The 12825-nt window shown below is 44.2% G+C and overlaps 2 protein-coding genes across 9 annotated transcripts in view; both read left to right on the top strand.

Moving 5' to 3' along the window:
- The window catches only part of evi5b (ecotropic viral integration site 5b), a 38427-nt gene extending 30181 nt beyond the window's left edge, over positions 1 to 8246 (top strand). For 7 of the 8 annotated variants that reach the window (XM_036211621.1, XM_024279119.2, XM_024279121.2 and 4 more), the window contains 3 exons: positions 9 to 104; positions 5600 to 5695; positions 6974 to 8246. In XM_036211621.1, the coding sequence (XP_036067514.1) occupies positions 9 to 104; positions 5600 to 5695; positions 6974 to 7234 (453 nt within the window). In that variant the 3' untranslated portion in view covers positions 7235 to 8246. Of the gene's footprint in view, positions 1 to 8; positions 105 to 5599; positions 5696 to 6184; positions 6195 to 6973 lie in introns of all 8 variants that reach the window. The other variant, XM_024279122.2, reaches the window with a different exon arrangement.
- A 358-nt stretch (positions 8247 to 8604) lies between these two features.
- gfi1ab (growth factor independent 1A transcription repressor b) lies at positions 8605 to 11569 on the top strand. The gene is made up of 6 exons (XM_024279139.2): positions 8605 to 9491; positions 9702 to 9890; positions 10183 to 10541; positions 10638 to 10775; positions 10847 to 11012; positions 11089 to 11569. The coding sequence occupies exons 1-6, from the start codon at positions 9380 to 9382 to the stop codon at positions 11265 to 11267; spliced, it is 1143 nt and encodes a 380-aa protein (XP_024134907.1). The 5' UTR covers positions 8605 to 9379; the 3' UTR covers positions 11268 to 11569.
- The last annotated feature ends 1256 nt before the right edge of the window (positions 11570 to 12825 follow it).

The following is a 12825-nucleotide window of genomic DNA, read 5'->3' as shown; positions in this document are numbered from 1 at the left end:
TTCTGCAGAGTAAGGAGGAGGTGATGGCTGTGAGGCTCCGAGAAGCAGACAACATCGCTGCAATGGCTGAGCTCCAGCAGCACATTTCAGAGCTGGAGATTCAGGTAAAGTCTCAAGCTTTTGGAAACTGCAACGTGCATTTCCAATCTTTTTACAAGTACAAAACTTGTAACTTCATAGTTTCCATCACATGAGGGTGTAGTTGCAGATGAACTTTGGCCTGGTGTGCACAAATGTTAACCCCATGACATTCTTTTACTTTCAAAGAGAAAAACAGTTTAAGGTGTTTAAAAAAATCCTCATCTTTTGTCTAATGAAGTTTGTCTAAAAGGTGAGTGTCAGTCAATGCGGTGACTCCCCTCCCTCCTCCAGTGTTGATGCGTCATACCGGGACCGTGTTTACATCAGACTGTCGTAGAAGACGCACATTTTAACACAACCCCACTGATTCCTGCATCACAAAGGCGTTCTTCACCCTTTCAGCTACTCTGTTCGTCACATTTTAAAACTGTGGAAAAAAAAAAAAGACGTTTCCTGTGAACATTTGACAAAATTTGGAATTAACCCCCCCACCCCTCCACGTATGAACAAGCCTCAACACGCAGAGCCAGAGCCAGTATTTATCCCCAAACAAGTGGAGCATGCTACACAACAACAAGGAATGACCACAACGTACACAGAAGAGAGCGGCTGTTTGCACACAGCAGCAGATCTGATTAGACTTGACAATCTGAAGCTCTTCCTCATCAAGAGCATGTTTGTGTCCTCAACACTTCAACCCCACACACACCAATGAGCAGTCGGGCTCTGTGTAACCATGTGCAAACACTAACTGATATTTAAAAACGATTTCCTGTTGAGATCATTTAAATCTGTGGTTCATTCGAAGCCCTTTGCTTAATAAAAAGCTTTAATCTCTCTGGATATTGTTCCGGTTTAGTTCTCTCATTCATGATTTTAGAAATGCAACATGAATGTTCTTAGATGACCTGACATTTTTTTTTTTTTCCATAAATTAGTCACTGTCTGACTTGTTTTCCTGGCACCTAACCCACGTATAATCCTAAAAGGTGTCATTACAGAACTGTTCATGATTTTTTTTTTTTAATTGCTGGCTGGTAAAGCTGTTGAAGCGTGCAGAGATTATCAGTCTCCGAAAATCTTGAGTTGAATTCACTTTCAGCTGCAGTGTTTTCTGGCTGACTGATATGCAGCTTTTCAGCTGTGACTCCGCTGGTTTCTGTCGAGGTGTTTGGCCTGTAAAAGGCCTCAGCTGGATCTTGCTGGAAAGCAGAAGAGCTGCAGAGCTTTTTTGTGTCTTTGTGAGCAGAAATGTTTCACCATCACAGGTTTAACCACAGTTTGTGTTCAGACGGCTTCACAGCTGCATTCATACCTTCACTGACTGCACTTTACCACAGATTAGGCTGGGTGTGAAGGTTTCCAGATCCCTCATCAAGCGCTACGTCGCTGACTTTGTACGTGTTTCTTCTCTTGAGAGATTTGAGTCTGTGCATGTCAGCTCTGATGAACCATTTGACAATTAAAACTTTAATAAAATGTAATTTTGTCCAATAAAATCTGATACTTTAACATTAGAAAACCTGCTTCTCCTCCCCTCGGTTTTAGATTTGAAAATATAAAATAAAATAAAAAAAAACTGTCCTGTTTAAAACTGCAGAGACCTTTAGCTCAAATCACTTCAAAGGAGACTGAAAGTCTGACTTCCTGAAAGCCCAACACTTTTGAGCAGTTTAGCTTCGTCTGTGGTTTCGCTTGGACTCTTGAACAGAGGAGTCGAACATTTGTGTTCTTAAAGTGGCAACTCAGAAGACGACGGTCAGGACAATGCAAAAAGAGTTGACCTAAACACTTATTTTAAGAAGACAATCGCAACAAAAATGATCAAAAAGATTTGTAAATATCAAACTCTAAATGGTAAAATGGCGTTTTGTTGTGTGGCTCTTTTCCGCCTTCCTTGAAGGCCAAAAATGCTTCAGTCACAGACTCAATCACACATTCACACACTGGTGGCAACTCCGCTGCCGAACACTGGCACCAACCTTCCACCAGAGGCAACCTGGGGTTAAGTGTGGGCGGGCAAGGCAGGAATCGAACCCACAATTTTCCGATTAGAAATCGACCGCTCTACTGCTGCACCACGGCCGACCCACAGAATCTAGAAACAAGGAGTTCCACTCAAGCATTCAAAAAGGCCAAAACTGACTAAAAAGTTAACAGTTTGATAAAATAACTTTTAACTGAATAATATAAAGCCCAAATATTCATTTTTTTGCCAAGTTCTAAGCAAATTGATTTTATTTTTGAGTTTTTTCTGCCTAATTGTACTTTATTTACTTTACTTTTATAGTGACAAAAAATTGCTGTAATTAGTGTAAATGACTCATTTTACAACAAAATGAGAATATAATCTTAATAAATTCCAATGAAATCTGTTACAAGCAGTTGTTCTGAAAACATAAATCTATTTTTTTCATTATAACTTAATTATAATGACAATTAATGCCAGTTTACTTGTTAACATTTATTGAATTTTAAAATGGCTTCCTTTAAATTGAAGTAGAAATTGAGTTTTTTTTTTAAATAAAGTTTTTATTTTGTCAGGAGTAGGAAGCAAAAGAGTTTTGACTCATTTTAATAGAAAAAATTCTTATTTCTCGATCCTAGCTCTTGGTGAGAAAAAAAACCCTCAAATGTGCTGATTTGATAAGTTAAAACTACTGAAATCTTTGCAAGTATCAAAAAGCTTGCAGTGCAGATATGAGCTGCTTACCCATAAGCTCCATTCTGTCCCGTCTGTGATTTATGGTTTTCTCAGGCCCGGTGCTGTCCTTGTTTTGAATCCTCGCGGCTGTTGTTCTGGCCGTGCTGACTCAGGCTGGTTTCCAGCGTAACCAGATTTGAAGCCACTGATAAGCCTGAGTGAAGATCACAAACTTTTCTGTCGTTTATAGTCTGTTTATAGTCTAATTTCCCCTCAAACAGAAGTGCCTCATGTCTTATTTAGCTTTTCTCTCCTTGATGACTTTAAAACAAACTAAGACGTGAGCAGCAGGTCTGTGAAACCTGGGAAAACGAGACTCAGCAGAACCATAGCCTCCATTTTTACTATTACCAAATGAGACGCAGCAAAAAAAAAAAAAAAAGAAAAGAAAGAAAGAAAGAAAGAAAAAAGATGGCCTCATTTCAACAAGTCTACACATTTAGATTCTCAGGAAATCCAGAGAAACTTCAAATAATTAGAAAATAATAATAATAAAGCTGGTGTGATGCTGATGAGGTACGACTCCAGTAAACAGAATAATATTCTCTAGAGAGAAATCCGATTTCTAGAGGCGCTGCATGCAGTTCTTTAATCTTATTTTGTGAAAGCTGGTCTCAAACGAACCTCTGCATTGTGGGTAATTTAGATTTCTGGAGTGTTTATGTCCAGATTCCCTCCCTACTCCATTCTTTTAAAATAAATGTTCATTGTGGTCTATATTAGATTTTTGTTGAGACTTCAGTCAAATTTCTGCACTACATGCTGAGTGATGAAGGAATCTGGACTCAACCAGTGGTTTGGTGAAGTAAAACGTTTAAGCTAGCTAGCATCTCGTGTTTCTCTGGTGTTGTAGACACACATTTGCTTGTTTCAGATTTGCAGTGGGCTGCTCGGAGGAGAAATCAGCTCAGGAAGTGTTATCACTTAAACCCCCCACCCCCGTGCGGTCACCGATGCAAGTCTTGATAAAGAACTAAAATAAAGTGGTGATGCATAAGTGTAAGAATACCCAAAACTTTTGCAATATTTGTCTATTTTAACACAGTGCTGGAAGGTTTCCTTACCTGTCAGCAGTTTTTTTTTTTTACTCGTAAATGATTTCAATCTCGAATGGGGGAGAGGCCGACGCTTATAGATTATACTCTAGAAACTGCTTCTGTCGCAGCAAACACGTTCGCCAGAGTCGATGCCACCTGAATCTTTTTTTTTTTTTCCTTTTTAGCTTTCACACTTTAAGCTAAAGCTAAAGCTATTTATAAATCTGACACCAACAACAAAAAGAAAGAAAAAAGAAAGCCTCCCCCTCTTTTTTCTGAAATGCTCACACATGATCACACCTTGTGGCCGGAGGTGTGGTTACTGGGTAAAGGGGTAAAGACATCAGAGATGCACGGTCGCCCTCATGCATTTGAGAATCTGCGTAATGATCTCTGCAGTCCTGCATGGCAGTGACATGTCTGCCTTCCCCAGCTTTTATTTTCTAAACAGCCTCTGGACGGAACCTGCTGGGTTGGTTTTTTTCCAGCATCACAAACAGTTTGAAATCACTGTGCCTGTTTTTATTTATTTATTTTTGACTGTTTGGTTCAACATTCTTGATAAAATCCAGCAGAGGGTTCCTTATAAGTGTTTTTTTTATTTAAAAAAATAACTTTAACAAGTTGGAAAGTAGCAAAGAATGTCAGAAAACAATTTAAAATAAAGATCAGCTTAAGTTTTAAAGGCAGAAATGTCTTAAAAGTGTCTTCAGAGGGTTTGGTTGTAACTGTGATGGTGAAATGCCTCAGCTCCGTTGTGTCGTGGGCTGGTAGGAAGTGGTTTCTCATTCTGAAGCAGCCTCTACCATCTGTGGCATGCATGGTTTATCCTGAGGTTTACAAAGCTTGCTCACAGATTTCGACTAAATCCTTCAGCCCATAAGTCGACCTTTGTGGTGTTTCTGCGTATTTATCGCATTCATGTGGTAGAAAACCTGCAATCACTGTAACTTTTGTACCTTTTTTACATTGATGATGAAATGAAAATGAGAATTCTATTTTTTTCTTGCGAAAGTAGGAGAAAAAAAAAGTGCACAACTGCATGTGCGTACGCTGAAGCTGTGAGTTTTTACCCAGAAAGCTTGACACCTCCACCACAAACATCACAAGGGCTGAAGTTTTATATGACCAGTCAAAGTGTTGTACCCCAACTTGTGCTTGATTATCTTTTTTCAAATAGCTGCTGGGAAGCCCCACCCCTCCCAGCTTGCTGTGCGAGAGTTGAAGGAGCTCTGAGACGCCTCAGGCCAGAGCCCAACACCTGCCGACTCACAGAGCTGAACATGAGGAAGTCTCACCGTTAACTGTCTGTGCTGTTTTGGAACCGCCAAACCTCAAAAACAACAGATTTTTTGGAATGATTTCCTTTTTTTTTTTTTTTTGGTTTAAGTCTCTCGTGGCCGCGGGTCTTCAGGGACTCCAACCCCACGTCAACACAGGAATTCAAGCCCTGATAGTATTTAGCAGAAGTGCCCGTGTTGGTGACCCCTCTGCGCCGCGGTGTGTCCGTTTAGCGCCTGCAGCTCTTCAGTGGGGGAGAACAACATGAAGCTGCTGCCTGACGGCTGAAGATCGTTGAAGCAGCAGCATCATGGTCAGGGCCCAGGAGGAGGAAGATAAATGAATCTGTCTAGTGATTCCCTAAACACTTTAGCTTTAGGCCCTCGTGAGCACAGCATGAGGGGATGAAGTAGACCACCAACAATTTACCTCTAGAAACATTCTCAGATGGTTTTCTTTAGTTGTTCGTTCCAAAAATCTGCCTTTTCCCCCACAGAAAGAGGAGGGAAAGGTCCAGGGCCAGCTGAACCACACAGACTCCAGCCAGTACATCCGCGACCTAAAAGACCAGATAGAGGAGCTGAAACACGAGGTGAGACCCCCACCACGTTCTCCTCGGCCCCTTTTTGACTGTTTTATTTTTATAAAAAGGTTGTTTTTTTTGTCTCTTGCTCTTTGATTGAGCCCTTCGCAGCATTTCCTCAGGTTTAACTTTAGGTTTTGCAGATGAACAGAAGTGTTAACTACACCCAGAGACTTCCTGTGCGGAGATGATGTCGCACACCTTCCTACAGATACCTTCACAAACAAGCTGTTCATATTAACTGATGGCAGCAGAGATGCAGGGCGGGACGTGCAGCTAAAGCACTGAAGGGCTTCACCTGAGATTACCTCAGATATTTATGTGTAGTCAGATACACAGATTTTTGAGACATCTTGGTGACCATATTTTTTATGTGTGGAAAATATTGACTAAAGATTTCCTCCTGACTTTGAACTGACAGTTTTGCTCTGTGAGATGAAAATGTTAACATGTTTGTGTGAAACTGGTTTCTCCTGGCGTCTTTCTGCTGCATGGCAGGCGGATTCAGGTGAGTCGTCTCAGACGTGATGTGTCTTTAACCAGACGTCATATTTCCACCCACCTCATTGTTTCCATTTCGAGTGGTTGACACTGGAGGCAGACGTGACTCTTTCTACTGCGGCCTAAACTGGAGCTCAGAAACTCTGAAGTGAATCCCGGTCCAACCAAATGATTCTTAAAAATGTGTGTCACATGACCGTTTTGATTGGTTAGCGTCAGCCACTTCCATGTTTTGGACTGGAGGGACAGTCTGCTCTTTCCGGTGCGGTGAACCATATTTATGTTTGATCTGTGCGTGGAGATGAACAAGAACTATGTCACAGAAAAATGTAAATAAGGGGTAAAATATTCTATATTAATTCTGTTGGGTCCAGTTGGAGCAGCTTAATTGTATTTTAAAGGACAACACGCCTGAACTGAGCAGCCATTTTGGAAACTGCCCAGAGAGAAACACTGAAACCATGAAAGATCAAAACTGGTATTTTTGACGTTCTCCATTTATAATCCATGTAGTCACAAAGTATTTTGCTCCTTGTATTATCAACTACACCCCATCATGTCAACCAAAGAAGAGAAAAAAATATATATTTTTCCCCTAAAGGAATCCTTTTGTTTCCTGCTCACTGTTTGATTTAAACAAAAATCTTGATCTGGATGTTTGGTGTGCATAAAAAAGCATGATTGTATTTGTTAACTGTGCATGTGAGGTTGCGTGCGCCCCATCACCGTTCTGTCTAGGGGATCTCAGCCGCTCCGGCTAACCATCTCTCATGTTTCTACCTCCAGATTTGCTGCTTAAAGGGCCAGAGGGGCCGGCTGAGTCAGCCCACGTTTGACGGGATCCACATCGTCAACCACTACACCGGCGTGGAGGACGCTTACCGATCCTCTGACGACGACGGCATGGAGGCCCCCCAGTCGAGGAGCTGCACGCGCATCAGACTGCACCCCAACCTGGGGGACACGGACAGCGAGGAGGACGGGGAGACTCTGCGGCTCACCGTCCCGCAGAACAACAACAACAACCACAAGTCCACCACCGTGTGATCTGCCCCAGCTTGGCCTGAGAGGGGGGGTTCCCGCAAAAATAAGAAGCATAGCTCTGGATTTCAAGAAGGACGTGCTCTATATCATGTGAATCCCCAGTTTGGTTCTCTTTACTTCCACCGTCTTGGAAAGGATGGATTCTGACAGAAACCACACAGAACGAATCAAAGAAAGAGAAAAGGATGAGCCCCCCCCTCCCAAAAAAATCCCCAAGCCTTACTTTTGGTACAACACAGAGAAATCTGTGCAATAAAACTTTTTTACACACTTCATCCCATGGGTTTTTATATTTTTAAAGCATTTTATAAATGAGTATCAGATATGTAAGATGCCGTTATATTACCGTGTGTGTTTGCGGTCTCGAAGCTGCTTCTGTGCGCCGGCGCCGACCCCCGAGTCCACGCCGCATCGCACGGTCCATTTCTGCAAACATGTAAATATGTAAATGTGTTTATTTTTCTCCCCACATATTCTGTCTGAACTTGAAAAAAACCTGTAAACACATCATTTCTTTGGAGATAATGTAAAACTGAAAGAAAGGGATTATACGACGAGAGCTGCCAAAAAAGTCGAGCGAGTTCCTGTCAGAGGTCAGTGTGTGCTCAGAGCAGGAAAGATGCAGAACGAGAGCGGAGGGGGCAGATTTATGCTTCTCTGAAACATGACTTCATCGCCTAGATGAGAAGAGTGTGCCTCACGTTGCTCCTGAGTCAAGCATGCATCAACAGTCCTGTACGTTTGTTTGTTTGTGCACAAATGGATGATGGTCCTGCGGGACTTTAAACTGGGAGGAAAGGATTCACTCCCTAAAGACACTGAAAGTTGCAAAGAGTCACCAAAGTTGCAGCTTCTGGGAGTCAGCTGCACTAAAAAGAGTCTGCAAAGTGGTGGATGTTTGCAGCCGTTCTGGCTCGGATCGTTTGCACTTTCGTGCAGTCAGAAACACTATTTGTCTTGCACTCTGATGAAATCACAACATTTTTTTTTTGTTCTCAATAAAACCTTTGCTGAAGCTTTGGCTCCTGTGTGCTGGCATCAGTAATCAGAACCTGCCTCCTTCCAGATTCTTGTGAAGGTTGAAGCTTTCAGGAAGTGTCTTCTCGCGGTTTCTGAACTCAGTCTAATCTCTTCATGCACCAAACCGCACATCAAAGCAGCTCCTGCAGGCACCGACGATCACAGGTCTGTATTAGAACCAAATATGAACAACGTGCTGTTAGGTGTGATTTACTCCAAAATGAATCTGTTTTTTAAGGTGAAGTTAAACTATTTTACATTTTAAAATGATCTATTGTAGATCATTGAATGCTGGTGTGTTGTCATGTAATTGATCATCCGGTTAGCTCCAGCTGGAGAAAGACGGTCATTTTCCTTCAGTTGGAGCTCAAGGCTGATGTGACGTCACGATTAGCATCCTAAACCGTATTCCTCGGGCCTCTGTGCGGGAGGGGCCCCTCGTCTGCCGGATGTCTCAGCTGTTATGGGTCTAATCGAGTCAGGACACGCGCTCTTTGATTTCCTGTCCCTCCTGATAACCGCAAAGGATCCCAAACTGCGCAAAGTGACACATTTTTTTGCAGATTTTTCTTTTTCATGTAATCCATTTTAGATGCGCAATGGGTCCTCCACATGTGCGCACATCCATCTGTTCAGTCTGGTTTCACTTCATTTCACTTTTTACTAACACGTGTCATTAGAGGTTCTCTGAGAACCCCTGGGGGGTGCTTCCTCTCCACGCTGAACCCCTCCCTCCTCCAAAGATTGAGCAAGGCACCGATAAAAGCCGCTGCTGCTGATTGCCACCGGACACGATCTGAATTTGGGGGGTGCTTTTTAATTTTAATTTTAAAACAAAGCACCAGAACATTTTGGAACACCTTTTCATGTTGGGGTTCTGGGATGAGACCCCCCACCGCCCCCTGAATGAACGCTGCCGGAGGGGTCGGCTCTGTCTGACACCTGTTCGCGCGACACCTGGCAGGCAGGCAGGGGCTGACTGTCCGCTCTGCGCATGCTCCGTCGCCAGGTTGCTGTCTCTTAAGGCGCTTGGGGAAGCCTCCTCTCTCCATCAGTGGAGGTCGAAGCTTGGAGCGAGGCGCGGCGGCCGGGCGGCTTTCTCTCTCAGGAACTTTTCTGCGCACAGACATGCCGCGCTCGTTTTTGGTTAAGAGTAAAAAGGCGCACAGCTACCACCAGCCCCGCAACTGCGAGGATGACTACAGCAGGCTGGACACCATTCTGGCGCAAATATGCGCAGGTATGCAAGGATTTTCCCTTCCTTTTTACGACTAAAATTACTGTTTTTTTTTTTTTGTTAAAAAAATTAGGGTAATGGACATATATATGACACCTTAAATAGTATTTAAAAATGTAACATATATTATTTTAATTATTTTATTTTTAGGAACTAAAAAAAAAACTTTATTTGATTTTTAATTTGGCGCCGCTGTCCTCTCCGCGTCCTCAGAGGCTGAGACTCTCCCGGAGGAGGACGCCTGTGAGTCGGCGGACAGGTACGGCCTGTCCCCGGACTCCCACCGGAGCGGGCCGCCCAGCTTCTCCCCCACATCCCCGCTGAGCTGCGCCAACAGTTTGTTCCGCTGCTCCCCGGAATATGAGGACCTGTGGAGGCCTCCGTCCCCCTCCGCGTCCCCGGGTATCCACGCGCGCGCACACACAAACACACGGAAACATTAGACAGGAAGCTGCACTAAGATGAAGCATTTATTCTAGTGCGTAACTCTGATTAGAAAAAAATCTGAGCTTTAAAGCTTAAATGTTTTGACCTTTACGCATTTATCATGAAATAAAATGAGGCTTCAAATAACTTCATCATCCTCTTCTGACTTCTCCAGTGATCTCATGTGGCTCCCCGCGCCCTGTGGGGCCCTGCGGAGCATTCAGGCATGGCGGGAGCGCTCATTAAACTTTCATCCGTTCCCCTCCAGCTGACTCGGACACATCGCTGTCTCCGGTGGACGAGGCCCGGCCCTTCACCGTCCCCTTCCGGCCCTACACCTGGAGTAGCTACCCGGGCCCCTCGTTGAGGCCCCTGATGCAGCAGAGCCTTCATTCCAGCTTGGACCTGAACTGCCCCCCCTCGTCGTTGGGTCTATTTAGGGACGATGGCGCGCATCCGGCTCTGTTTGCAGAGCGCGCTCTGGGAGAGGAGTCCTACTGCGACTACAGGAGGAACGCGGCTCTGCTGTTTCCTGAGGCGGGTCTGCGTCACGACAAGGCCCAGCCGGACCTGCTGGGCCCCAGCCTCCTCCTCAGCGGCGCATATAAGTGTGTGAAGTGCAGTAAGGTCAGAATGTTGCCCCCAAGGGGCAAATTTCTCAACAAGAAAAAAATCTCACATGATCTCCATTTGTTTCAATTATTATTTTTTTGCTCCACTCAGGTGTTTTCCACTCCACATGGTTTGGAAGTCCACGTCCGCAGGTCCCACAGCGGCACTCGGCCTTTTGCGTGTGAAATGTGCGGCAAAACGTTCGGTCACGCAGTCAGCCTGGAGCAGCATAAAGCGGTGCACTCTCAGGTAAGCAACTTTACGCACTTTATTTTATCTTCTTTGCGCGCTCCCAAGAAAACATTTTTTTCTCTTTATAGGAGAGAAGTTTTGACTGCAAAATTTGCGGTAAAAGTTTTAAACGCTCCTCCACCCTCTCCACCCACCTGTTGATCCACTCGGACACGCGGCCGTACCCGTGCCAGTACTGCGGCAAACGGTTTCATCAGAAGTCTGACATGAAGAAACACACTTTTATCCACACAGGTGAGACATCACGTGACGCAAAAAATGTTGTTGTTTTTTTAACCCTAAATATATCCAACACCCTTTGGTTTTCCAGGTGAGAAGCCACACAAATGCCAGGTCTGTGGAAAAGCGTTCAGCCAGAGCTCCAACCTGATTACGCACAGCAGAAAACACACGGGATACAAGCCGTTCGGCTGCGACCTCTGCGGCAAAGGCTTCCAGAGGAAGGTGGATCTGAGGAGACACAAGGAGACGCAACACGGACTGAAATAAACGGCACCTGTCCCACGTCACACCAGTCCATTTTTTACGAAGAAGATTACAGGACGCGGATCAAGATCATTTTACGCAGCACGAAGACCTCTCTCCAGAGCGAAGAACTGCGACTTCCAAGCTGTCAGAAACACTAACAGTCTGATCCTTCTTGTTGGAACACAAATCCAGGCGGATAAGCTGTCACCTGTACCCAAAAAAGGAAATCTATTTACTCAAACAACGAATAAAGGGGGATTTTCGCGCTTGGAGGCGACACGGCCACGTGCATGCATGTGGCTTCTTCTCTTTTTTTGCACATTTTCCTGTCAGTTTGCAAAATAAATATATTTCTTCTTGTGAACTCAGGATTCTGACTCGTTTTTTTTAAGATGAAAAATACAATATTTTATTATTCTTAGGATTTTGTGAGTGGGCCAAATCAAAAAGGAAAAGCGCAAAGTGTGGGTCGTTCCGTACACTTGCTGCCGTGATTGTGAACGCCCACACACATGTTTGTTGTGACCACTGGAGCACCGTGTTTGGACCTTCAACAACCAGAGCTGATCCAATCGGTGGCCAAAAAATCAACAGACAAAAACGTCGAACCAGAGACGCACAGGTGATGCGCTTCACCTGGAAAACATATTTCAATAAAAATAAATAAACCTGAAAATTGGTTGATTTTTTTCTTTAAAAAAAATGAATTCGATTTGTGTTTTGCTATACTTGAAATTAATTTACTATATCCCAGATTGCAGCAGCTTCCATCCTCGCAGGTGCCATCACACCTGCAACCCCTGCGCGCGCGCGCATGCAGCGTTAATCTGACCAAAAGCTTTTTTAAAAAGCGAGATTTTCTCCTCGGATTTTTTTCTCTTAAAGCATTTCCCCACTGCCGCGGGCGGGCCCATCAAATATGAATAGAATGCAGCTCGATCGATCCAAAAGCGCAGAATCACAACTTTGCAGTCTGACGCTCCAATCCGGACCCGCATCCTATCCAAACACGCAGTTCAACTACGCACAAATACGCACGGATGAGGGGGAATATTCCACTTTTTCTTGACATAGATGTGCAATTAGAAAGTCCAGGTCAGGCTTCTGCGGGTTATGATTTATTATTAATCTGAAGTTAAACATTAATAATAAAAGACAGATTTTAGAAACCATTTCTGGGGTTTGATCTGAATTTTTATTCTCAACAAAAACCATAAACGTGTTGGCGACTCTTTGGAAAACGTGGTGAATTGCGCGTCAACCGGCAAAATAAAGAAGGAACAGGTGTAATTATTGCCCCTGGGGGAGATGAGTGTACGTTTGGGGGTGGGGACAGGTCTGCCTGTGTACTGTAATAATAGTGTAGTCTTAGCTCCCACGCGCCGCTCAGCAGATTCCGCGCAGGTCCGACCAGTTCCAAAAATGCGCAAAAAGGTGACACGGACGCGGGATTTGCACAGGTAAGCTCCAGAGAACTGGCACTGATTAACGGCTGCAGAGGAAGATAACCTGCGTTTGGTTTATAGTCTTGACCCAAGAAAGTTTCTTTCTCCACCATCCTGCACCCCCCCCCCCCCCC

This window comes from Oryzias melastigma, linkage group LG4 (genome assembly GCF_002922805.2).
Source record: "Oryzias melastigma strain HK-1 linkage group LG4, ASM292280v2, whole genome shotgun sequence".
Lineage (NCBI taxonomy): Eukaryota > Metazoa > Chordata > Actinopteri > Beloniformes > Adrianichthyidae > Oryzias > Oryzias melastigma.
Note: the sequence above shows the minus strand (reverse complement) of the source record. Positions and strands in the feature narration are given on the sequence as shown.

Coding starts and splice junctions, on each gene's coding strand:
- gfi1ab (XM_024279139.2), top strand. CDS start 9,380: ATGCCGCGCTCGTTTTTGGTTAAGAGTAAAAAGGCGCACAGCTACCAC. Junction 9,492..9,701: donor TCTGGCGCAAATATGCGCAG/GTATGCAAGGAT, acceptor CCGCGTCCTCAG/AGGCTGAGACTCTCCCGGAG. Junction 10,776..10,846: donor ATAAAGCGGTGCACTCTCAG/GTAAGCAACTTT, acceptor TTCTCTTTATAG/GAGAGAAGTTTTGACTGCAA.